The sequence below is a fragment of the Beta vulgaris genome, chromosome 2 (assembly GCF_026745355.1).
Source record: "Beta vulgaris subsp. vulgaris cultivar EL10 chromosome 2, EL10.2, whole genome shotgun sequence".
Taxonomy (NCBI): Eukaryota; Viridiplantae; Streptophyta; class Magnoliopsida; order Caryophyllales; family Amaranthaceae; genus Beta; species Beta vulgaris.
In genome coordinates this window covers 24,718,029-24,743,043 of record NC_079203.1, presented here as the reverse complement: position 1 = coordinate 24,743,043, position 25,015 = coordinate 24,718,029, and the positions used below count along the sequence as shown (strand labels likewise).

General features: G+C 35.4%; 3 protein-coding genes and 1 long non-coding RNA gene across 4 annotated transcripts; 1 reads left to right on the top strand and 3 right to left on the bottom strand.

Annotated features, from left to right (window-relative positions):
* Positions 1-3,185: 3,185 nt before the first annotated feature.
* LOC104906376 (uncharacterized) lies at positions 3,186-5,451 on the top strand. The gene is made up of 2 exons (XM_010695117.1): positions 3,186-3,560; positions 5,374-5,451. The coding sequence occupies exons 1-2, from the start codon at positions 3,186-3,188 to the stop codon at positions 5,449-5,451; spliced, it is 453 nt and encodes a 150-aa protein (XP_010693419.1).
* A 769-nt stretch (positions 5,452-6,220) lies between these two features.
* LOC130590591 (uncharacterized) lies at positions 6,221-9,717 on the bottom strand. The gene is made up of 2 exons (XR_008968439.1): positions 8,229-9,717; positions 6,221-6,572 (listed from the first exon to the last, which is right to left on the bottom strand). It is a non-coding gene; the product is annotated as an uncharacterized LOC130590591 (long non-coding RNA).
* Positions 9,718-13,772: 4,055 nt separating this feature from the next.
* LOC125494770 (uncharacterized) lies at positions 13,773-15,762 on the bottom strand. Its single transcript, XM_057392923.1, has 6 exons — positions 15,546-15,762; positions 15,099-15,468; positions 14,757-14,956; positions 14,444-14,567; positions 14,190-14,348; positions 13,773-14,076 (listed from the first exon to the last, which is right to left on the bottom strand). Exons 1-6 carry the CDS (start codon positions 15,760-15,762, stop codon positions 13,773-13,775), a joined length of 1,374 nt encoding a protein of 457 aa, XP_057248906.1.
* An 8,136-nt stretch (positions 15,763-23,898) lies between these two features.
* Positions 23,899-24,351, bottom strand: LOC109136348 (uncharacterized). Its single transcript, XM_019252356.1, has one exon. It carries the CDS (start codon positions 24,349-24,351, stop codon positions 23,899-23,901), a length of 453 nt encoding a protein of 150 aa, XP_019107901.1.
* Between the last annotated feature and the right edge of the window lie 664 nt (positions 24,352-25,015).

The following is a 25,015-nucleotide window of genomic DNA, read 5'->3' as shown; positions in this document are numbered from 1 at the left end:
AGGTTTGCAGAAATTACCTGACATGGATACATCTGCACTTGTTAATACCATATTGTGCTTTGCATAGTCTGTTCCTATTCATTTGAGGTGTCAGTAAGAGCTAGTAATTTGATGCTCAAATACTTTTCTCCAGCGTTTGCTTTTAGCTTTGGCTCTTTCCGTTATAAGAACTAATTATTTAAACTTCTTGTTCCGTTGCAATTGCTATCTTCTTTGTTTTATAAATTGAAAAATATGGCATTGTACATAATGATTAATACAATTCAACTATTTACATAAATAAAAAAAAAAGTTGGAGGTTAAAAATTAAGATACCCTATGGCCCTATGCCCTATGGTGTACGACTGTACGGAAGCCATGGCTTAAATGCATGTCTAACAACAGAAATTATGTGTTCCATCTCCATCTAATCGAGTACTACTCCAAAGATTAATGTACTTGTCAGAAAAAATGTGTTCCATCGATATTTAAAAAAGAAAGAAAGATAAAACTTCAGAAAAATGGTATAATCTTATATGTGTTCGGTCTTGCACCCCAAAAACAAATAAATGGTGTTGGGTCGGGTTTACTTGGGTCGGAATGGCATTGGGTCGGGTTTACTTGGGTCGGGTGCTAACAGGGTTGGGTCGAAATTGGGTCGGTGATAGGGTTGGGTCACAACTGGGTCGGTGATAGCTGGGTTGGGTCACAACTGGGTCGGTGATAGCTGGGTTGGGTCACAACGGGGTTGGGTGGTAACTGGGTTGGGTGATAACTGGGTGGGTTTAACTGGGTCATTGGCGGGTGAAGTTGGGTTCGGGTTATTTTGGGTCGGAAACAGGTTGGGTCTGGGTCGTTATTCACGGGTGCAACTGGGTACGGGTAAAACTGGGTTGGCCCAACTCAGGTTGGGTTACTAATTCCACGGGTTAAACTGGGCAAGGGTGAACGCTGGGTCGGAATGGGTCGGCTTTCCAACCGACCACTCTCGGCTCGGAACAGGTTGGGTCTGGGTCGCATGCGGGTCCACCCGTGGGTCGGCCCAGTTTTTGACACCTCTACTTTTGAGGCATTGTATGGAATAAAGTGTAGATGTCCCATTTGCTGGAATGATTTTAGTGAGAAATAGTGTTTGGGACAAAATTTATTGATGAGACTGTTAAGAATGTAAAGCTGATTCAAGCTTGAATTCAAGCTACTCAAGATAGCCAGAAGAGTTATACTGATTTGAAACGAAGAAGAATGAATTCACAATTGGTGATAAAGTGTTTTTGAAAGTGTCACTGACTTGCACTAGTAGAATAATTGCTTATTGCTGCGGTGGTATTGCTGCGGTTTTATCCATACGCAGCAATATATCACGTAAAAAGAAAAGGTAAAATATAAAAGGGATATTCCATTTGGTACCATTATACTTTTGGCTTTTCCATTTGGTACCACTATTTTTCATATATTCTATATGATATCACTATAATTTGATTTTATTCTCCATTGTAGCATTCAACTAAGTAAAGTGTTAATTTAAGTTAGAATAGGCTAGAGTTTTACTTCGATTTACATATTTTAATTTGCGTTAAGGTTTTAGTAATCGTTTTAGTCATTAAGGTCAAAGTTGAGGTCATATTTGACAATGAAAGACTTAGAATATTATGATCATTTTTATGAAAATTTTGACTGAAAAATAGAGCTTTAAGGGTTAAAACGACATCCTAAAATCTTAATTTATTAAATTTTTGCAACTACAAATAGAAACATGCAAATCCAAACAAAATTCTAACATTTTACTTAAAAAATGGTATGATAAAGATTAATATTAAATTAGAGTGGTATCATGTGAAATTTCAAAATAACAGTGGTACCAAATAGAAAAGCCAAAAATTCAATGGTACCAAATGGAATATGCTGCGGTTTTAGCCTGAAATCGCAGCAATATGGTATCAATAGGAACATTTTTGAAAAAAGTTGACTATTTGACCAGACATATTGTTGTGGTTTTTGAAAAAAGAAAAAAACAGCAGCAATATATTAAAATAATAGTAAAAAAAAAAAAATATTTTGATATATTGCTGCGGTTCTTGTCAGGAACCGCAGCAATATCATTAATAAATATTGAAAAACAGGTATAAAACATGCGTGTCATAGTTAGGGTTTTATTTTTGTCACTTTTATTCGCTCAGCAGCAGTTTCCTCTTAACCTCTCCTCTCTCATCTCTCCTCTCAAACTCTCACTCCGCTCTCATCCCTCACTATTCTCTCATCATCTCATCGGCCACTCCAACCGGCGCTTCCTCACTCCTCACCCACCGACGCTTCCTCCCCTTCTCACCCTCGATACTTCCTCCCTCACGCCATCAGCCTTCCTCCTCTATCTCTCCAGATCTCCTCGTCGACACCCTCGCTCCACTCAACAAATCCACCAACGGTGGTTCCTCCCTCGTTCATTCGTCCAGATCTCCATCAACACCTGCCATCAACACTCGTTCGTTCTTCGTTGCCATCAACAATCGTTCGTTCACCCTCCTCGTTGTTCGTCGCCATCAGCGAGAGACATATTTTCACTTCGAATCCGGTTCATTCGTCGAAATCCAGTGGTTGATGCGAGTGGTTGATGCGAAAGGAGACACTGACCATCGGAGATCTGTTTTTTTTTTTCTTTTTTTTCGTTTATGTTTTTCGTTTTCATTTTTATTTCGTTTATAGATTTATGTTTTAGGATGTAGAAATCCAGTAGTTTTTTTTTTACATAAGAAATTTGTGTTTGAAATTGGTATTGCAATTATTTGAGAAAGTTTTGTTTATCATTACTTTGAATTTGTTGTGTTTTATTTTTTTCAGCATTTTTATTTTTCAAATTTGATGACAAAATAAAGATTTTTTTTTTTGCCTGTACTAGTACCTATTGCTGCGGTTTTCACTAGGAACCGCAGCAATATGCCTATTTTTTAATTATTAACTGCAGCATATTGTTGCGTCTTTCCCTAAAAACTGCAGCAATATGCTTTACAAATCTGATATAAATTAAATATATTGATGCGGTTTTACCCAGAAACGGCAGTAATATGTTCAAATATTGCTACGTTTTAAAACCGCAGCAATATATAAATTACATATTGTTACCCCCTTAATTGCTGCACGGCCAAAACCGCCGCAATAAGCCACTTAATGACTGCAACAATAAGTATTTATTTTACTAGTGTTAAGGAGTGATGAGATTTGGTAAGAAGGGTAAAGTAAGTGCTAAGTATGTTGGCCCATATGAGATTTTGCAAAGAAAAGGGAAGGTAGCTTATAAGTTGGCTTTGCCAATGCAAGTTAAGAAAATGCATGATGTGTTTCATATTCACCAACTCAAGAGATATATCCCTGATAAGAATCATGTTTTGGAGCCTGAAAGAATTAAAATTGATAGTAGCCTCACGTTTGAGGAAAGGCATGTGAAATTCTTGGATAAAAAAGTGCGTAGTACACGTAATAAGGATGTGAACATTGTGAAAGTGATTTGGTCTAACCATGAGCCCGAAGAGGCAATGTGGGAAGCCGAAGATGAAATGAAAAAAACGTATCCTGGATTATTCATTGAGGTGAGTTACGAGAGTGTAACTCGTTTTCTTTATGAGGGGTAGAATGTGATATAATTTCGCACTTTTTGCCTTATTTTATGGTGTTTTTATGCATTATTATTCTTATTTTGGCAATTTGCTCATGTTGGTGCAAAATAAATTGGTTCTCCGCATGAAAAATTGTGTTTGTGAGTAACACAAGTGGTTTAAGACTTGGTGTAAGTGTGCACACGTTATGATACAAGTATTTCCAAATGGAAGTCTGAGTAAAAAAATTTGAAATCGTGAGGGTTTTCATGCCAAGTTTGGGACGAAACTTCTCTTAAGATGGGTAGACTTAGAGGTGTCAAAAAGTGAGCCGACCCACGGGTGAACTCGCATGCGACCCAGACCCAACCTATTCCGAGCCGAGAGTGGTCGGTTGGGAAGCCGACCCATTCCGACCCAATGTTCACCCGTGCCTAGTTTGACCCGTGGAATTGGTAACCCAACCTGAATTGGGCCGACCCAGTTTGACCATGCCCAGTTGCACCCGTGAACAACGACCCAGACCCAACCTGTTTCCGACCCAAAATAACCCGCACCCAACTTTACCCGCCAATGACCCAGTTAAACACGCCCAGTTATCACCCAACCCAGTTACCACCCAACCTAGTTGTGCCCAACCCAGTTAGCAGCCAACCCAGTTGTGACTAGGGATGGCAACGGGTCGGATCTGGACCGGGTCCACGTGGACCCGGATCCAGATCCGTTTTCAGACCCTGGATCCAGATCCGACCCGGATCCGTCGGGTCTAAGAAAGTTGGACCCAGATCCAGATCCAACGGATCCAGGTCCAAAACGGATCCGACTCATTTCCTGTAATTTCACCTACTTTGTGATATTAAAATGATTTCCAAAGCGATTAAAATGATTTTCGAAGCGTTGAAACGCTAATTGTTCACAGCTCCAAAGAAAATTGTGTTTTCTAGGTGAAGTCTTTCTACATGAATGATCTAAGAACAACTTAATTAAGCATAATTGAGAGGTAGACATTTATGAATAATATGGCTCATAAGTACAATATTATCCTCTGGAAGCAAACCCCAGACTAGGTGTACTTTGCCCTGGAGGGAAAATCAAGTTTGTAATAGGTAAAAAGGTTAAGTATTCAGTCTTAACTCAATCACATCCTCTTTTATTCTCTTCAGGCCTTGTTTGGTTGACAAAACAAATCATGGGAAGTGCAAATTCCTAGGAAGTAGAAGTATGTGAAATTGTTTGGTTGGCAAAAACCATGGGAATTTGCACTTCCTAGGAAGTTCTAATTCCTCCAAAATGGAGGAAGTTACTTACCTAGGTCCCCCTAGGTAAGTAGAGCTTCCCATAGGAAGTTCTACTTCCCATTACAACCCAAACACAATTTTACACTTCCTAGGAATTTCAAATACATGGAAAAAATAACTTCCTAGGAAGTATGACATCCCATATACAACCAAATAAGGCCTCATTTCTCCTATATTGCACCACATATCTGAATTCATATTCTAGATCTAAAACCCTCACTGAAGCACATGTTAATCTACATAAAGTTCGAAACTCATGATGGAACATTGAACATAACAACCAACATTATGCTTGAAAGTATTCCGAGCAGAATACTATCCCAGATTGTGAAAGTAGTCAATCAATATAACTGAAGTATTACATAATAAGCCAGATAACCAACATGCAGATGGTTTTCAAAACTTATATTTTTTTTTATGTATATAACCATCAATCCTACAGAAGGAACTAGAGGCACCTGTTTGTCCATATGCAAAACATGTGGCTTTTGTGTGTTGGAAAATTATAGGCACTATGGGTTCCACTGTCTCATGGTAGACCTGTAGCAAAGAAAATTGTTATGTACAGAAGCCATCACCAAGTATGACACTAAAATGGACCAGCCAGCCCAATGTCGGCATTTTTTTAAAAAAAAAGGATCTGCGGATCCGGGTCTATTATGCATATCCGGACTCGGATCCGTGATATGACAAATAGACCTGAATCCGACCCGGATCCAACGGGTCCATAATTTTAAGCTCCAGACCCGGAAAAACGGATCCGGGTCCACAGATCCGGGTCGAGTCCAGGATCCACTGCCATCTCTAGTTGTGACCCAACCCAACTATCACCGCTCCAGTTGTGACCCAACCCAACTATCACCGCTCCAGTTGTGACCCAACCCTATTTCGACCCAGCGCAGTTACCACCTGACCCAAGTAAACCCGATCTAACACCATTCCGACCCAATACAAACCGGCAATGAGTAAATGAGTACTTTTTTTGGTCAATTTATATAATTTTTGAACAGAAAATATTTCGTCACTTTTTTTGGTCAAAGTAATTGACAAATATGATTTATCAAGACATAAATACATAATTAAGATCTCTATCATTTATAACCACCGCATTTAAATTTGAAACCCCCAATATTCAACCCCCAAATTCCTTCGTTATACATAACTGTAGTTTACAAGACTGATACATTGAGGTCATATTAATAGTTCAAAACTAGTACATTGGAGTCATATTAATAGTTGTTCAAAACGTTAAGATTTAGGTTGAATTAGCGTGTTGAAAGATTTCAAGATAGTTGTATTAACACGAAAGTTTCCAGGACCAAGTACAACAAGCTCGTGCCCTTATAACTTACGGTCTATTGAATCAAGTCCCTTTATTGAATCAAGTCAGTATATGCTAACTATGTTTGACCAAATTTATGCAAAGCACATTGGGAAATCCTTTTTGTCCAAGATCACATCGGGCAACTACTTCCTTTGATCCTAAAAATTATTACAATTATTAGTAGTATACTTTGTAAACTCTATACTATAATAATATTACAATCATGGTACAAAGAATGTGATGATAACTCAAGCAGATAACAATTTTCATCTCCTAGTTTTCATCAAAGTAATCAGGGATCAATTTGCGCCAAGTTGCTTTAAACCTGCTACCAAATCCCCAACAGGTCGTTCCCTCATTCTCGACACTCCATCAAGTACATAGCTGCAAAAACCAAGATCGGGAGAAATCAAATTCTAAAGCCACAAGGATGTTGATGACTGATTGTAGATACCTATTGAAAGAGCATGCATATTATCTCCTACTCATGCTACTTTATTTCATTCTTAATCCCATTCATGTCGAGCATATAATCAATATATATTCATGTCATGCAATAACAATCTTGGCACCCACATTCTCAAGAGAAGTAAAAGCTTCTGCGCTTGTTCTACAATTAATCTATTTGGTTTCAGTGGCGGATCTTGAAACTTTTGCTACGGGGGGCCAAAAGAATTCACATTAAATATTAAAGTTTAAAAACTATAATATATGAACATTATTTCCAGGTCTAAAGTATACAAATAAATATATATTGTATAAAATATTAAAATAAACTAAATTATAAATTAATTTTTATACCTAATAAGTAATAATTATTAATATACACATGAAATAAAAAAGTCAAAAGTAAAGGTTTAAAGTTTTTAGATAGTATAAAGTTAAACTAAATCATGTATAAGAAAAATTAAAGATAAAACAATGGTAAAAATTAATAAATGAAAGAAAAGGAAAAACTAGCTAAAAACAAAAGAAAAAGAAAGAAATGGCCTAAGTGTAAGTACAGACACATTCACGTGATTCCAAATGAGAAAAATATCAACATCATTGTGGTCCCCTTACATCATTGTGGCCCCCCTAGTTTTTCAAATTTTCTTCTTTAAAACTATGGATATTGGACTATAGCAGTCATATATTTTGATATTTGGGCTTTTTTTGGGCTAGATAAAATGCTGCAACTCTTTTTTTTTTCCTGAAAATCTTTTAGGGGCCAGGCCCAGGCATGCCACTTAAAAGATCTGCCATTGCTGGGTTTAGAAGCTTTTATATTCATGCAAGCAGGTCAGATAGAGCGGCAACTTCTCTCCCTTCGAAGTGGTGAAGAATTTTAATGGGCTTGGATCAGAAAGATCCTTAGAAATATTGCAATCTTTACACTGCCTAAAGACAATTAAAGAAAACTTGAAGAACCCCTTCTATCTTCTTGAGAGCTCTCACAACTCGGGAATAATAGTGCAATTATCAAAGGTGTTATTTACTACTGGATAACAAATTCCCAATACACAAGCATAAATGGACGAACATTTAATGTAGCTCATCAAATTTCAGACATTCAATCAGATGATATATGCTATTCGCCATTAAAGTATCTCCATTCAGTATCCACTCATCAACAATTACTTTCACTCTTTGTAAAACGTCTCTACACCAATTCCTTATATACCATATGAAAAAGCAAGCAACATATTACTTCTAAAAATCATATTACTTTTATACCATATTACTTCTAAAGCCAACCAGCATATACCATATTACTTTTATATATCACTTTTAAAAATTGTACCATAACCAGCCTAAAGCCCTAAATCATTACATTAAAAAATCATTGAGAACTATTCATGTTATATTAACATCACATCAGTAGGATCAAATAGGAAAATGATCATGAAAAAAAAAATGATAAACAAGATAATAAAGCGTGAGTATAACAAAAAAAACGGATATCAACCCAAAATCAAAATATTTAGAAATCATTGAGCTAAATCAAAGCACAAATTAAAAAAAAAATTAAGGTATAAGAAATTGAATTGAGCATGGTACCAGATTTGAAGTTTCTTCCTATACAAATGAGCCGGAAAGATCACCACCGGTATCGCCAGAATTTAGCGAGCTTGTAGAACCGGCCATGACCGAATCTAAGAACTTAAGACAGAAAAAAGAAAGGAAAAAATGAATTTATAAAAAGAAGATAAAAGAGGGTAAAATTATGATTCAATCAAATTCGGGATATTTTTTGAGAAAAAACGCACAAATATCAAGACTCGCATCACATTTAGATGAAATTCAACCAAGAAAACTCCAGCTTAGAAAAGTCGAATTGCATGAAACTCAAACCCTAATAAGCTATAACAATTAGCATAATTAGTTCGTTTAATAATTCAAACCAACAAGCGTAAATCGAGGAAAGTGGAGTTTAATAGGCAAATGATCATGAAAAAAAATGATAAACAAGATAATAAAGCATGAGTATAACAAAAAAAACGGATATCAACCCAAAATCAAAATATTTAGAAATCATTGAGCTAAATCAAAGCACAAATAAAATAAAAAAAATTAAGGTATAAGAAATTGAATTGAGTATGGTACCAGATTTGAAGTTTCTTCCTATTCAAATAAGCTGGAAAGATCACCACCGGTATCGCCAGAATTTAGCGAGCTTGTAAAACCTGCCATGACCGAATCTAAGAACTTAAGACAGAAAAAAGAAAGGAAAAAATGAATTTATAAAAAGAAGATAAAAGAGGGTAAAATTATGATCCGAATCAAATTTGGGATATTTTTTGAGAAGAAACCCACAAATATCAAGACTCGCATCACATTTAGATGAAATTCAACCAAGAAAACTCCAGCTTAGAAAAGTCGAATTTCATGAAACTCAAACCCTAATAAGCTATAACAATTAGCATAATTAGTTCGTTTACTAATTCAAACCAACAACCGTAAATTGAACATGAAAATTTCAAGCTTAATTGAATCATAATCCGAATATAAATTTACAAAATATATATTCAAAATTCTAAAACCGAAATCCTGAAAAAGTAGACAAACATTCACATACAAAAATAGAGGAAAGTGGGAAATACATAACGTGAAGTGTCGTCCTTCATCTTCATTCTTCACCACCTAACAAACACAAAAGTTTGCCAATTAGAACACTAAATCGAGTAATCGACCAAATGCAGATAAATGAAGTGGAAATTAACTTAGAAAATAGATAGAATTTCGATTTGTTGCAGTTCGGAGTGAGAGGACGAGTGAAGAGGGGTGAGGAGAAGACGATAAGTTATTAGGGTTTGATGGGGCAAAAAAATAGGGATTTTAATAATAGAGATTGGTTTGGTCTTCTAGAGTGTTTTCATCCAACGGATGAAAGATTGAAGAGCTGAGATTTGCTCTTATGGATTTAGGGTTAATTTTTTTTTTAATTTTTAGAAGAGTAAATGATAAATGAAGGGCTTAGATTTGGTCTTTCTATAATGAAGGATTGAGATTTTTCCATTCAATAGGGATCCATCACTAACTCTATTTAACCAATGAGCATTGAGTTAAACCAGGCACATGGATTGCTATTTTTGATCAATGGTTGGATTTTGTCCATTTTGATATTCTCACAATCAATGGCTTTAATTTAATTATGTCATTTTGATTAAATTGATACTATTTTCATTTGTGAATTATAAGTTAATCATTCTAGTATTATTGTTTTTTTAACTTTAAAAATTAGTTTATTGACTTATTATTAGGAATTAATATAAATTAGAAACTTTAAAATTCAATTAGTTAGTAGTATTATTAATTTTAATGAACTTAGTTCATGTCCTAATCCTAAATCACAGGCCTACTATTGTTATAATATTTAATTATTTTTTAATAATGTATTTCTTGAATGGATTATGTGGGTCACTAAGTTGGTCGCTAAAAAGATTTAACTACACATTGTATTAAAAAAGGTGATCCGTTCTCTTCATGATACTAAGCTTGGGGACGTTGCCTAATCTTAAATTAAAAGTAGGTGGTCTCCTACAAGACCAACTCCGTATATTAGTGATTACTCGCTTACATTGACTTTGATCATGGTATACTCGTATAATTTCGTGTTTATCAACTTTGATCATTATCGACTCCAATTCATCACTATCAGTCATCATCACCTTTAATCTTCGATCACTTATGAACTATACTTCTTGTTCTTGAAATATTACTTATACAACTGTTACTTGCTCAATTAAATGTTTTAATTAGTCATATTACGTGAACTATAATATAACAATATACTTATATTGATGTGTTATTAATGAGGTGTAAGCCATAGGTTTTTTTATCGATACTTATAGGCTTTGTATCAAGATCTTGTTAATGAGCAATAAGATTTAGTCAATTAAGATCTTGTTACTATGCAAACCGATACAGTAATTTAACAAACCTCCATGTTGTTGTTGTTGTTGTTGTTGTTGTTGTTGTTGTTGTTGTTGTTAACCTAGAGACGATTAACTTATGTGGAGCATTGTTATGCCGAACCAATCTACTGAGTTATACTGTTCTACATCTGTTCCAACTTAATTAGATGCTTTTCGGTTCCGAAATGAATTCAACTTAAAGTCATTAACTTAAGTAGAGTATTGTTATTATCTTGAATTAAACTTAGGATACTGTTGAAGTAGTTGTTTTGAGTTTCAGTATGAATTCAACTCAAAGACAATTAACTTAAATAGAGTATTGTTGTATTTCACCAATCTACTGAGTTACATTGTTCTATATTTGTTGCAACTGAATCAGATGTTATCGGGTCAGAAATGAATGCAACTTTAAGCTGATTAACTTAAGTAGAGTACTATTATTATCTTGAATTAGTTTATCGAATTCATTAATACACTAATTCCAATAACAACATGTTTCAATGTAAGTAAATGTTTTGAGTTTCAATTACTTTACCGGCTCTCCAATTTTAAACATTAGACTCTCCAAGAGTCCAAGTCCGTCCGAAAGACGACTACAGCCAAATAAACTCCATCTAAGTTATTCTGAAAAGCAACTTAAGGCCTTAAGTCGACCCAATCGCACCCGATGTCGCCTTGTTCCGAGAGACGATTCATTCCGACCCAAGTCATTTCGAGAGCCGATTTGTTCCGACCCAAGTCAATACGCCGCCGGTTTAAGGCTTCAGCCGCCCAAGTCCTATCGAGAGTCGATTCTTCTGACCCAAGTTATTCCGAAAGCCGATTTATTCCGACCTAAGTCATTTTGAAAGACGATTTATTCCGACCCAAGTCATTCCGATACCAATTTCTTCCAACCCAAGTCATTTCGAAAGCGGATTATTCCGACCCAAGTCATTCCGATACCGATTTCTTCCGAGCCAAATCATTCCGAAAGCCAATGTATTCCGACCCAAGTCATTTCGAAAGCCGATTTCTTCCGACCCAAGTTATTCCGCAAGCCGATTTATTCCGACCCAATTTATTCTGAAAGTCGATTTGGGCCGACTTCACCTTATTCCATTTCGACCCAAATTCAGCCAACCTAGATACCGGCCAACCCAGTCCCAGCCGACCCAGTTCCGACTCAGTTCCGAGAGTCCCTCACCTAGTTGAACCTGACCCAAGTCCACCCGACCCAACCAGTTCCGACCCATGGCACACTCTCACCCAGATTATTCCGACCCAAATCATTCAGACCCAGGTTGGGTCAACGCAAACCCAACCAGTGACCCAGATTGACACCTCTAGTTAGACTGTAATCCCTCATAATTTTATGAATTTTATAAATATATTTTAATATATATATATATATATATATATATATATATATATATATATATATATTTTAGTATTTAAATAATTTATCTCTTAGAGTGTTAATTATTTGAAAGTCAAAACGGATAGTCAATGATTTTAAATAATCAAATATTTTATTTAGCCATACAGTAAAAGTTATTTAATACTTTAATAATTTTTGTGTTGTAGTGTAAAAGATTTTAAATTGGGTTAGGAGAACCCAACTCAAATCAAGCACCTAATCATAAATGATTATTAAAAGTTCAAACACATTTCCCTAATCCCACAAGGGATTACCTATATAAACCCAACAAAACCGAAAATTCCCACACATTAATCACTCACCCTAGATTTTCTCTACTCTCTTTTCTTTTCTCTCTCCTCCCTTACGGTTCTCTCTCTGCCTCTCTCTCTCTGTCTCTCGGTTTTCTTCTCATCCTTCGATCCTCCACGACAGCTACCAACCGTACCACCACCATTGAGCACCGGTAGCCGCACCTCCCTCCGTGTGCCATCTTCCTCCTCCTCTCTTTGGTTTATTTTCTTCCTCCTCTATTTTGTTTAATGTTAAGTTTATGTTTTAAGGATAGATTTAATGTTTTCATGATTAAAGTTTGTAGTTTTGATGATTTAGATATAAATTTCAAATTACATGATTCATAATTAAATTTCAGATTTATTAATTTGTTTAAACTAGGATTTTAAGCACCAAAGCACGGATTTTTAGGATTTTATTGGTTGGAAATTTTAGTACTATATTGTAGTTTATGAAAATTGATTACTATTATGTTTATGATTATGTTTAAGTATGTTTTAAAGGGTTTTAAACATATTATAAGTTGCTAGAATTTTTATTAGTATGCTTATTTTAGGCGTGGATTTTCATTCCTTTAAGCCTACACGTGGTGTGAGCACGTTTATTTGACTACCGCATTGTTAATATTTTATTTGAAATTCGTTTTGGAAGTTGCCAAAAATTCTTTAGAGGAAGAATCATGAACCTAATTGAATATTGAAATGGTAGAAACATTTTTAAGGACTGATCTAATGTAGATTTTCCCGTCTAGACTCCATAGATGGTTTGGAGCAAAAAATTGAGTTCAGGTGTGAAGGTATGACACAGTTAGGAACTATGTTGCCCATTGCTGGCCTATACTAAATACCGATTCAAAACTGATTTTATGTAAAAGAATAATCATATAACATTTTAATACAACCTAAAAATATTTAGTCTAGGTTGGTTCAGGAAACACATAAAAAGACTATATTTTTAGTGACAAGTTATTATGCAATTAAATTACAAGGTTGCTAGCAGATTGTCCTTATTATCTGAATTAGTTAGAATATTTATTTAGATCTTGATTAACAATAAATACGAAGTGATAAATATTACAATCAGGCATAAAAAAATAATATGTTCGTGAAAATAACTAAAAGTAAGAAAAAAAAATCTTAAAGCGAGTTAGTATAATATGTACAATAATAATGACATTTGTAGGAATATATTAATAACTTACATCACAAATGAATGTTAGTAACTTCAAGAAAATAATAAAAATAAATACATAAAATAAAGTTAGTTAATTTAGTTGACACTCATAAATTACAAGCTTGCACAGAAACGCGACACGGGATAGGACACGGGGACACGGGGACACGGGGAAACGCAAATTTTAAAACTGAGAAAACGTGAGGGAAACGCAATTTTTAATATATAATATATAAACATGTTCAAAAATAAAGTTAACCAATGCAACTTATAATAAATCCAAATAAAAATAATTATGTGAGCTTATATTAGCTAAAACCACTAAGGAAAAAATACAGATTCAAGATCCGGTTCATCAAGAGAAAGGTCGGCAAACTCTAGAAAGGCGTTTTCATCGTTCCCATCATCCATGACATCAAATTGATCACCACCTACATCCCACAATTTTGTCTTCCCAGCTGTGTATTCATTTGTGTTCCTTGATAGAAGACGCAGATTAGTGTGAATCTTCACCAAATTTTCAGCTCGTTTTGGATTCAACCTATTTCTCCTAAGTGAGTGAATAAAAGAATATATGCTCCAATTACGTTCACAACATGAAGATGAAGTAGGTTGTCCAAGATATCTGAAGGCCAAAGCTTGAAGCAAACTAGTAGATGAACCAAAGTTAACCCACCATGACATAGGATCCATGGTCCCCTAGTATATAAGTTTTCTCCACCCCTGTATACTCCAGACTTGTATGAGAACATGGTATATTCATCCATAGCTCGGGCAAAATCAGCATTGTCAGGAAATAGTCTTCTAAAACAACTTACTCTTCCTTCAGATATTTCTGTGTCTCTATGCGGAGGTACTCTATTTGGATTTTCTTCAAGCCATGCCTCACTATAAAACCTTCAAAAGAATAAAAAAAATATAGAAACAATCATTATTCATGTAATATTAAAAAAAATGAGTAAATTGATCTAAATATATAAGAAAGAATTTACCTAGGATTTAATGAGTGAGCTAAGCAATTAAGAGGAGTGTTGCTTTTTGTCCAACGAGCTACAATAATGCGATGAACTACTTCAAAAAACTCGGAGTAATCATCATCATCATCATCTGTCAATCCTTCATGAGTATAATCACAATTTTCACCTTTTCAAGCATAGAGTCCCACATCTCATATACCAAATGTAGACTTGGCTTATCGTATCACAACCCTTATCATTCATAAATGGGTCCAGTGAAGGCAAGAATGTAGTCCACTTTATCCACCAGCTATCACTCTTACTTTTTCTTTTACAAAACTTGCCTTGCCTTGATCATCCTCTTTGTAACCCCCCCATTCTTCACTTATCACCATGGCCTCAAGAGAACGCCTTAGAAGCTTAAACCTCTTTAGCATAACAACCACTGAAGCAAAACGAGTATCAGCCACTGCAATTAATTTCAAAGAAGAAAATCGATTGAAATTGCTAGTCTCATAGAATGATTCATAATGAAGTTTTTCACCTGCACTGCATCATCATGAACTTGAGTAATCCAATGACATTCATCATTGTTTCAATATTCGATTCTATATTTCTTGCAGCACAAATATTTTTCAAAGCAAGGTTTAATGTATGGACAACACATGGGGTCCAGTAGATCCATGGATACTTGATTTCAATAAGTTCACCAGCACCCTTGCAATTGCTAGCATTGTCTGTTATTACCTGAACAACATTCATGGGACCAACTTCTTCAATAACTTCTTCCATAAGATCTGCAATGAAGTACTTGTCCTTGACTTCACCAAAACAATTCACACTTTTAATGAAAATGGGACCACTCTCACTAGTAGCCATAAAATTAATCAAAGGTCTTCTTTGTGGATCACTCCAACCATCAGACACTATTGTAACCCTTTCTCCCTCCACGTAGCTTTTATTGGTTCCAAAAGCATATCTAGATGTTCTAATTCTTTTTCGAGCAAGGTGGTTTCTTAACTTGTTATAGTTTGGAGGAATATAACCACTCAAATTATTGTCTGCAGCAAATTGAAAAGCCTTTAAGTAATGTGGGTTTCTTGCCAAATTAAAAGGTAAACCACCAGTTAAAACATACGAGCAATCTCAGCATCTAGATGATTCCTAGCTTGTACATCATATAGCTTAGTGATTGGATTCTCCTTTCTTTTCTTGGTTTGTACATCACTTGGTTGACCATCACTAGTCTCACTATAAGGAGGAACTCCTGGTATAGGTAAGGGTACATAGTTTGGGGCATTGGCTTTCTTTCTTCTCTCAGCCTCTTCATCCAAGTTTGTCATTTGACGCACCATTTCTTTTGTGGTCTTAGTACATTTTCCAATTCCTTTCCCCTTAATTCCAAGCAAATGGGCCCTTACTCTTGTATACGTTCCTTGAAAAAACTTACCACAAATATCACAAACAATCCCCACATTACCCCTTTCACTGCCCCATCTTCAGTTTCAGTGTTGACAACATTAGTAACATATTTCCAAAGAGGTTTATCTATATCATCCTTTTTAGATTTGTCATTTGCACTACTAGATTGAGGATTAGACATATCACAAATAGTGAAATAAATCGACAAAAGCTGCAAATTCATAGATAAAAAAAACATAAATCATAAATATTTTAAATTACAAATAATATAATTTATCAATTATTACATTAATATAAAAGAGACATGATCATATAAACTATTTAATTAACTTGCAAAAAAGAATTGTCTTTATTCACTCATGGCTAATTAATTAATATGACGACCTGATGATGTTAATAAAATTGAAAACAAATTGATTAAGTAAAAGTTACATGATATAAAATCTTAGAATTATCGGTACAAAATTATAAAAAAAAAATTGCAAAACTAAATAATCACATCCTTATTCATTACTATTTCACAAATATCACAAAAAACAAAAACAAAAACAAAATCACTACATGTGGCGTCACATCAATTTGGCTACAATAGTACAATACAATAGTCCAACTTGTCCAAGTTTGCAGCTGTAGAATTCATTAATGTGGAATAAACAATAAAGTTACAGTGAATCTACTTTCCTCCTAGACGGCTAGACTCAAGCAAAAAAAATTCATGATGTGTCACAGTTATATGGTTATTAATAAACTCATGGCTACTTTCTACTTTCCTCTAGACTAAAGCAAAAAAAATTGATAAAAAACTGTGAATATGACACATACCTTGTAAAGAGTTAAAGTATGTGACTGCTGGCTGCTGCGATGGTCGGTGGTACAGTTTTAGAGAGAGAAATAATTAATATATGGTACAGTTAATGAGTTAAATAGGTAGGGTTAGGCTTTTATACTATTATCTATCTCATTACACGTTTTTTATAGCCGAATTAAAAAAAAAAAAGCCCGAGCTTCGTAGCGCGTGTCCGACACGTTTTCCAGCGTCTTGACACGCGACACGTGTCTGACACGCGACACGCAAGCTCGGTCAGCGTGTCAGTGCTTCATAGATAAATTATGCCACTATATGGAGTCGTTGATTTGTACGGATCTTGAAAATTTGAATATTGTTGTACGAGTCTTTAAAAAAATAGTTTTGTTGTATTGTGTTTTGTGTATTGTTTTAGATGTAGGAAGGTGATTATTGGATTGTTTGGTGATTTGGCGGTAAATACCAAGGATCAATACAACGGAGTGGTGCGAGATTAGTTAGGCGGGTAATGATTAGAATTAGGATGGTCTGATGGAGATGGTGTGCTGCTGATGATGATAATGATAATGAATAGGTTGATTTATGAGATTGGTGAGAGATGATCACCGTGCGATGATGATTGGTGATTAGTCAGGATTTGGTGGGACTTCGTTTGTGGGAATTTCGAATTGTTTGTCGTGACTCGTGAGTGATAAGTGAGGGTTGATTGAGCCGTGTAAGTTGTGTAAAATCATGGTTGTGAGTTGCCGTATAAATTATATGGTGAGGGAGATGTGTTATATAGTGCACACACCCACACCCACCTCTGCCCACTCCACACCTCCCCAACCCCACCTCTCCAACCCACACATGCACACTACACACCTCTCCACCCAGGGGTGGATCCAGGATTTCCAGTGAGGGGTAACGTAGTTTTACGATATTATCGAATAAAAAAACTATGACTAATAAATTCAAAATGTTACAAAATCCAAATACCACTTTGAAGTACTTAAATAGCAAAAGAAAATTACAACTGTTTACGACGCGTTTCATATTTCGAAACCGATTTACAATGTCATTAATTTTTAGATCCAAAAACAAATCTTTTCTCAAGATAAGTAACTAAAATTTCATTTAGCAATCCATCCCTACTACAAAAAGAAGTATCAGATATTCGTCTCTTATTTTCTTTTCATCATTTTAAAATACATTTATACTAATGTTACAAGAGTTTACTAATCAACTTAAGTAGTATATCACATTGTAAATTCCCAATTCAACATGTGAATACGAAAAAGACTTCAACAACTCACTTCACTAATCATAATTCACTAGGTACTAACAATATTTTTATGATATGAAATTAGTAGCATTTTAAAGCCATAATCACCCAAAACTAAAAATAAGTTCAACCAGTTTAGATGGGCAATTGGTGAATGAAAAACATCAACAAATTCAATCTGAGAAACTGGAAAAACTAGCTATTAGGATTGTGTACGCAATTGCTTAACTAATAACGCTCAAACCCCACCAAATTTGTTAAAATTATCAAGAAGGTTTATCAATAATTCAAAAGTACACCATAAAGATAAGATTAGAAAAGACAAACCAGTAATAAAACCCATGGAAACCTGATCAATTTATGCTTATCAATTCAAAGAAAATAAAATAATGGATTGAACTTTATACCTTCAGACTTCAATAACACACAAAAGAAGAAATGAAGAAGAGTAGCAATAGGATAGAGAGAAAGAGAACACGGCAGCAACAATGGCATCACACGACATTAAATACACCGGCCGAAGACGAAGTGACAGTAGCTACCATAGCTACGAACCAAGAAAGAGAAATAGAACCTTCGACTACTATTGTTGGTAAGAGAGAGAAGATAGGGAGAGACGTAAAAGAAGAGAGAGAAGCGGGAGGAATTAGGGGTTGACTGATTCATTGCACGCTTTGCTTTCCCTCTCAGTTTTTCTTTTTTTTGAAAAAACAGGGGTAGCACGTGCTACCCCTTGTTACTATGTGGCTCCGCCACTGTCTCCACCCCTCCCACACCTTCCCAACCCCCTCCCCCTCCCCCACCCCCTGCACACCCATCCACCAACCCCCTCCCCCACCCCTGCACGCCCCTCCCACCCCTGCCCACCTCCCCAACCCCTAGCCCACCCTTGCACACCCTTACCTAACCCCCTGCCCACTCCTACCTACCCCTGCACAGCTCCCCAACCCCCTGCACACCCCTCCCCCTCTGCCCACCTCCCCTAACCCCATGCACACCCCTCCCCCACCCCTTGCCCCTTAGTGCGGCTTGTAAATTATTTTTTTCCTTGAGCTATATGTATTAATATAATATTTTATACAATTTTAGGGAGATGGCTGATTAGCAAAGGGCGGAAAGCTCGGATAATGAATACACTATCGAGGATGAGTCGTATGATGAAAGAAAGGAACAAGATAAAGGTGATATGTAGGATCGGGATCTTGATGGTGAATTCGTTACTAGGCTTGAGAAACTAGCGGATGAAAATGCTATGATGGGAAAGGATTACATGCAAGACCGACCTCACCGTGAAGGGGTATGTGCACGAAGTTCAAGAATTGGTAGGAATTCGTCGGAGACAAAAAAGAGAGAAGGAAGGGGACCTACAAAGTCACTAGGGAAACACACCTTAATGACTTTGGAGTACGATCATTTGGGGAAACGTTTTGGAAAGTGGTGGCATAAGTATGGCATACAAATTGGTCTTGCATGCGGAAAGTTTCCATTGTATACCTGTAACAACCCGAATTCTCCCGACCATCTTATAGAGGATTAAGCATAGCGAAAGAGACTCTGGTCGAGATAACCCGAACTATTACCATCACACTCACCAAACTACATCGGAGAGTGTGGAACTTAATTCCCAATCTATTCAAATTAATTCACTATTATCAAAATGCGCTGATTCTCAAACTTTATTCTCATAACTTTCTATAGAAAATCCCGCACAGTTTCCTTTGAAAATAGGACAACTCTAAAGCGACAAATAATATGAACATGTTACAATTTCAATTTGTAGAATATTTCCAAATCCCAAAGCTCATCAACCTCAACGCTTTCGCGGGGCAACAACCAACACAGAATCAAGAGCACTAACGACTCTTAAATATAAAGAATTAAAACAAAAGATTGATAACTAACTTTTACAAAGTCAAGCGTCCTCACTTTGGAATCAAATATGACATTACATTTATTCTTCTAGATCATATTAGCTTCAACTCTAGAAAGATTAACTCCCGGCTTCAACCTAAAACATTTAAGATACTGCCACCCACCAAGTGACAGGCCACATAAATGACAAAACGACATACAAACATCAGCAAAGCTGAGTACTAAACTCGTAGATAAGATTAACACGTGCTTTGTTGGCTTTTACTTGAAAACGACTCAGCAGTCAACATAGTCACACTATTATAACATGCATCACATCAACTCATGTTGACAATATATACTTATTATATCTTTATCTGATTGTTCCTTTTCTACTACACCATCATTCACGTAATAGCAAACCCAACAACGTTACTTCAAGCAATCTTGTAACAGATACATATCTCATATAAAAAACTAATTACTTAACCTTTCAACATATCACGATCCCCTATAAGGAATATAGGTTTATAAGCAATATACTTTACTTTCTTTAATTGGTTTATTATCATAAATCCAAACTTATGCTTTCATACTCTATCAATAACTTCCTTATATTTTATATAAACAACCCCTTATCCGGCAATAAATATCATAACAACTTTCACTGTAACGATTCCTTAACGGGAATCCACATAACAAGATACGATTCCTTATCGGGAATCCAACATTAGTATCACTTACCATGATATGCCTCTTTATAAATATCGATATTCATGATTCCTTATCGGGAATCCAATATTGAAACAACTTACCACGGTACGATTCCTTATCAGAAATTCAATATCGATATAACTTTCATAACTTGAGATAACTTTCTTTTAATGAGAGGGAAAGAGAACGCAGCGGAGAAGACAAAGCTTACACTCCGACAGTGGGGGTCGTCACCTAACCATTCGCTTTACTTTTGGCCAATAACCGCGACTAGTCCGAAGTACATTTTTTCGCTGATTCAATCAGCCATCCACAGGTTTCACATTACCTGATATATCGCCCGATTATCGCCCCACATAGCAATGGGCAGGTTTCCCTGTGGGGCCCCAAGGTTCACAGTCCATGGGGCACTGTTCATGTCACCTCATCCGTCGACTAAGACGAGGCTACTTTCCCCTTTTAGATTCCTTTCGATTATCGTTCATAACGCAATCAAATCATTCACATAACTCATCCAATAATATTAGTAATTCTTATCATCTTTTGAACAACCAACCACACTAACAGACTTTACTTTAGAGAGTTATACTCATTTATCACAGTACCTTCAAACATATTTCAAGTTCAATATTTATACATTAATGTTCAACTCAATTTCCAACCACAATCATATTCAACAGCATATTCATCACAATGCCAAAAGTCTCTCAGTTAGGATTAACTAATAAGAGTTACTAAGCCAACTCCACACATTACATTCTTTTGCATATAGATTTCATACTAATTTTCCTCTTTATACTCATCAATCTATATGCATCTCGTCAATAATATTAGTTATCAAGTCCCAACACCACTCACAAAACTAAGAAGAGTTAACTTAAAACACACAACTTAAGCTTCATCGTCAATCAAAGGTGGATTATAAGTAAGTAAATATGATCCAAATTATACCATTAGTTGAGTTCTAATTCAAATAATCAATAGTAAAACCAATTACAGGCTATACTCATAGTCATAGAGCGAGTTTATCTCATTAAAACAATTCCATTATCTAAGTGGGACTTCTCCAAAGATAATTCATATCTTAGATTGATTTACGTAGTAGTTCAAAACACGCACTAATTTACTTTATTGAATCACTAGTTAAATAAGCCGACTTTATTATATTATTCCATTTATAGTTATCGAACTAAAATACTTTACAACCACATCTTCACTAATCTAAATCATAGTTAAGCAAACTAACTTCCATACTCTTCATATTATTATTAGTAATTAGTTAATCCTCTCTTTGACTTCATGTGAGGTTATTAATTAGGTTGACCCATTTAAGGAGTCTACTAGAACTATTCTTCCACATAGCATTATTGATAACTCTAGTTAGATTTTGTAATCTTTACCTCATTGCAAACTTTCATCTAATTAATCTTCTTTACAGAATTATACCCAACCAATTTCGGAACATTTAGTTATAAGTAGAACACTATCACAAACTTACCACATCAATCCACTAATTAATATAGTATAGACTTTGACAAAATGGTAATATACGATTAGAATTCTTATTATATATTAGGTATGCCGCATTTCCACAATTCAATGAACTTCCATCAACAACAACATAGAAACAACTTTCTTATATCACATAAACAGAACAAAGAACATGATTTCATTACTATATTAATTTGATACTCAAGTGGCCTTCAAACACTAATGAAGACCATTTAAGCCAAAAACTAAGATTTCCATAACATAATTAACCATTTCTATTCATCTTAGGGATTTAAACTTCCTCACTAATCTAATTATGTTAAACAATTTAGGAACCATTTATTGATACGTTAACTAGATTTGCTTTCCAAGTAGAAGAACATTACTCTAATTTATAAATTATTAGACTAACTACTATTCTCTTCATATTTAATTAATCGACTCCCAAGATGAGTGAAACTTGATTTTCAATCTTTAGCTCAAACTCCATAACTCCTTCAAAAATTCATAAGTTATAATACACACAATTAATATCATTCACACTAACTTTCAAAATAAAGAGAGTAATTTAACTATATCTTCTTAACTAGTCTCCCTCGATTGGTATCATTAGGGGTGGGAATGAGCCGAGTCGAACCCGAATAGTGCCAGGCTCGGCTCGAGCTCGAGTTTCGTACACGAGGCTCGTCTCGGCTCGTCGAGCCTCAAAAGTGGAGCTCGAGCTCGGGCTCGTGTCATGGAATGCGAGGCTCGGCTCGAGCTCATTTTAGGCTCGGCTCGGGCTCGTTTGAGATTCGATTCGGGCTCGTTTGAGGCTCGAGGCTCGTTTGAGGCTCAAAGCTCGGGCTCGTTTGAGGCTCATGCTCGAAAAAATGGCTCGAAATCTCACAAATAAAAAAGTCATATACTAATACATAATTTATAGGCAACAAATCTCACAAATAAAAAAAGATCTCCAACAAGTAAACACAAAGTAAAAAAAAAAGTCTCCAAGCAAATACAAATAAAAAAAATTCTACAAGCAAATATAAATAAAAAAAAGTCTCCAAGTAAAAACGGAACAAAAAATGTCTCCAACAAGTCATACATTACAATTCAAATAAGTGTCACCACCAAAGTTTACAATAATGCAAGTTGGTTTAATATTCCATGCCATAAATATCAATCTTCATAAATTTTGTGACAAAACAACTTATGGAATAGGAATAACGATCTCTTTTGGTTGATCGTCTTCAACATCCTGTATTAGTGTACAAAACAGTCCAAAATTAGTCAAAACAACATGTCAAAAATCCTTAAAAAGCCAAAAACAAAAATAAACAATAAAAATTATTGGACTTACTTTGTTCTTTCTTTTGACCCCAAAAGTCGACCTAGTCCAATCTCCTATGCAAATTAGCATTTGCACAGTTTCTGGAAGTAACGAAGCTCGATAAGAATCGATAACACGACTCCCTGCACTAAATGTAGTCTCGGATGCAACAGTAGTAATCGGAATAGCTAAGACATCAGCAGCAATTTTCGTTAAAATACGATACTTCGCCGATTTTTCTTTCCACCATTTCAATATATCAAACTTTCCTTCATCATTGTATTCTTCCTCGAAATACATATCAACTTCTGATTTCCTAGGTTGAGTTTTTTTTCCATTTTTCACAGCTTGTAACACCCTAGACATGCCAGGAAGGCTCCCTTCATTGTCATTTGAAGTTCCATAATCACATTCTCCAACTACTTCCGTTGGAGAAGAATACAAGGTCATATACTCATCATACGACTCGTACAAAGTATCTCTAACCTTAAGAATGTTACCTCTAACAAGTTTCGAAGGAAACATTTGGGGGAAAGTAATGTCAAGTACCTCCATTTTCACACGAGAGTCCAATATACCACATATGGCCATGATCAAATTGCATTCACCCCAATACTTATCAAACCTTTCTTTCATGTTTTTACCATGTGTTTTACAAAATCATCAGAAGAATTGGCATATTTATCTAACATCACTTTGATGTAACAAACTTCACTAAGAAACACATTAGAAGTTGGATATTCTGATCCTGAGATGATATTAGTGGTAGTATAAAAGACTTTTAAAATGTCAAGCAACTTTTCAATTTTGATCCTATCCTCAATACTAGGACAACAAACATATTCACTATCCTCCAAAGCAAGTTTAAAGAATACCTCCTTAAACTTGATTGCTGAAGCCAACATATCATATGTGGAATTCCACCGAGTCTTCCATTCAAGAATGAGTTTCCTCTCTTTAAGATTGAATTGTTGCACAAGTTCAGCAAACTTCCTCATCCTAGCTTCACTTCCATTGGGATAATCCCCCGTATCATGCACATTTTTTCTGATGGTTTTGAATTGCTTCAAACCATGTTGCACCATGATATTCAAAATGTGCGCACAACAACGAACATGAAATAATTTACCACCACGCACACATTAACCTTTTAGAAAGTGAAAAGGTATCTTTCATGATTTGAATGCAAGTGTCGTTCGCCGTAGCATTGTCTACAGAAACCGTGAACACCTATTAAGAAACCAAAAACCAACAAATACTTTAGAAAATCATACTTTTATAAAAGTAGCAAGACATATGAGCAAATAACCAAAAGAGATTAAATATCAAGACACTTACTTTATTCTCAATTTCCCACTACTTTAAGCATTTAGATATGCAATTTGCTATATCTTTTCCTTTTCTAGGAGGAGAAATATGCACAAAGCTCAAGACTCGCTTTTGTAGTTTCCATTCCTTATCAACAAAATGCCCCGTGAGTACCATGTACTCAATCCTTTGTGGTTTATTACGCCAAAGATCAATGGTCAAAGAAATCCTATCCACATCTTTTAAGCTTGCCTTCAACTTTTTCTTCTCGGCCTCATAAACTTTGAATGCATCAGCTTTTATAGTGCGACGTGTCACACTAGTTCATTGTGGTATCCCCCTCTTTAGCATCATATTAAACCCTTCCTCTTCAACAACTGAAAAAGGTTTTTCATGCATAACCATCCAATTTGCAATCCCTTCTCTCATACTCAACATATC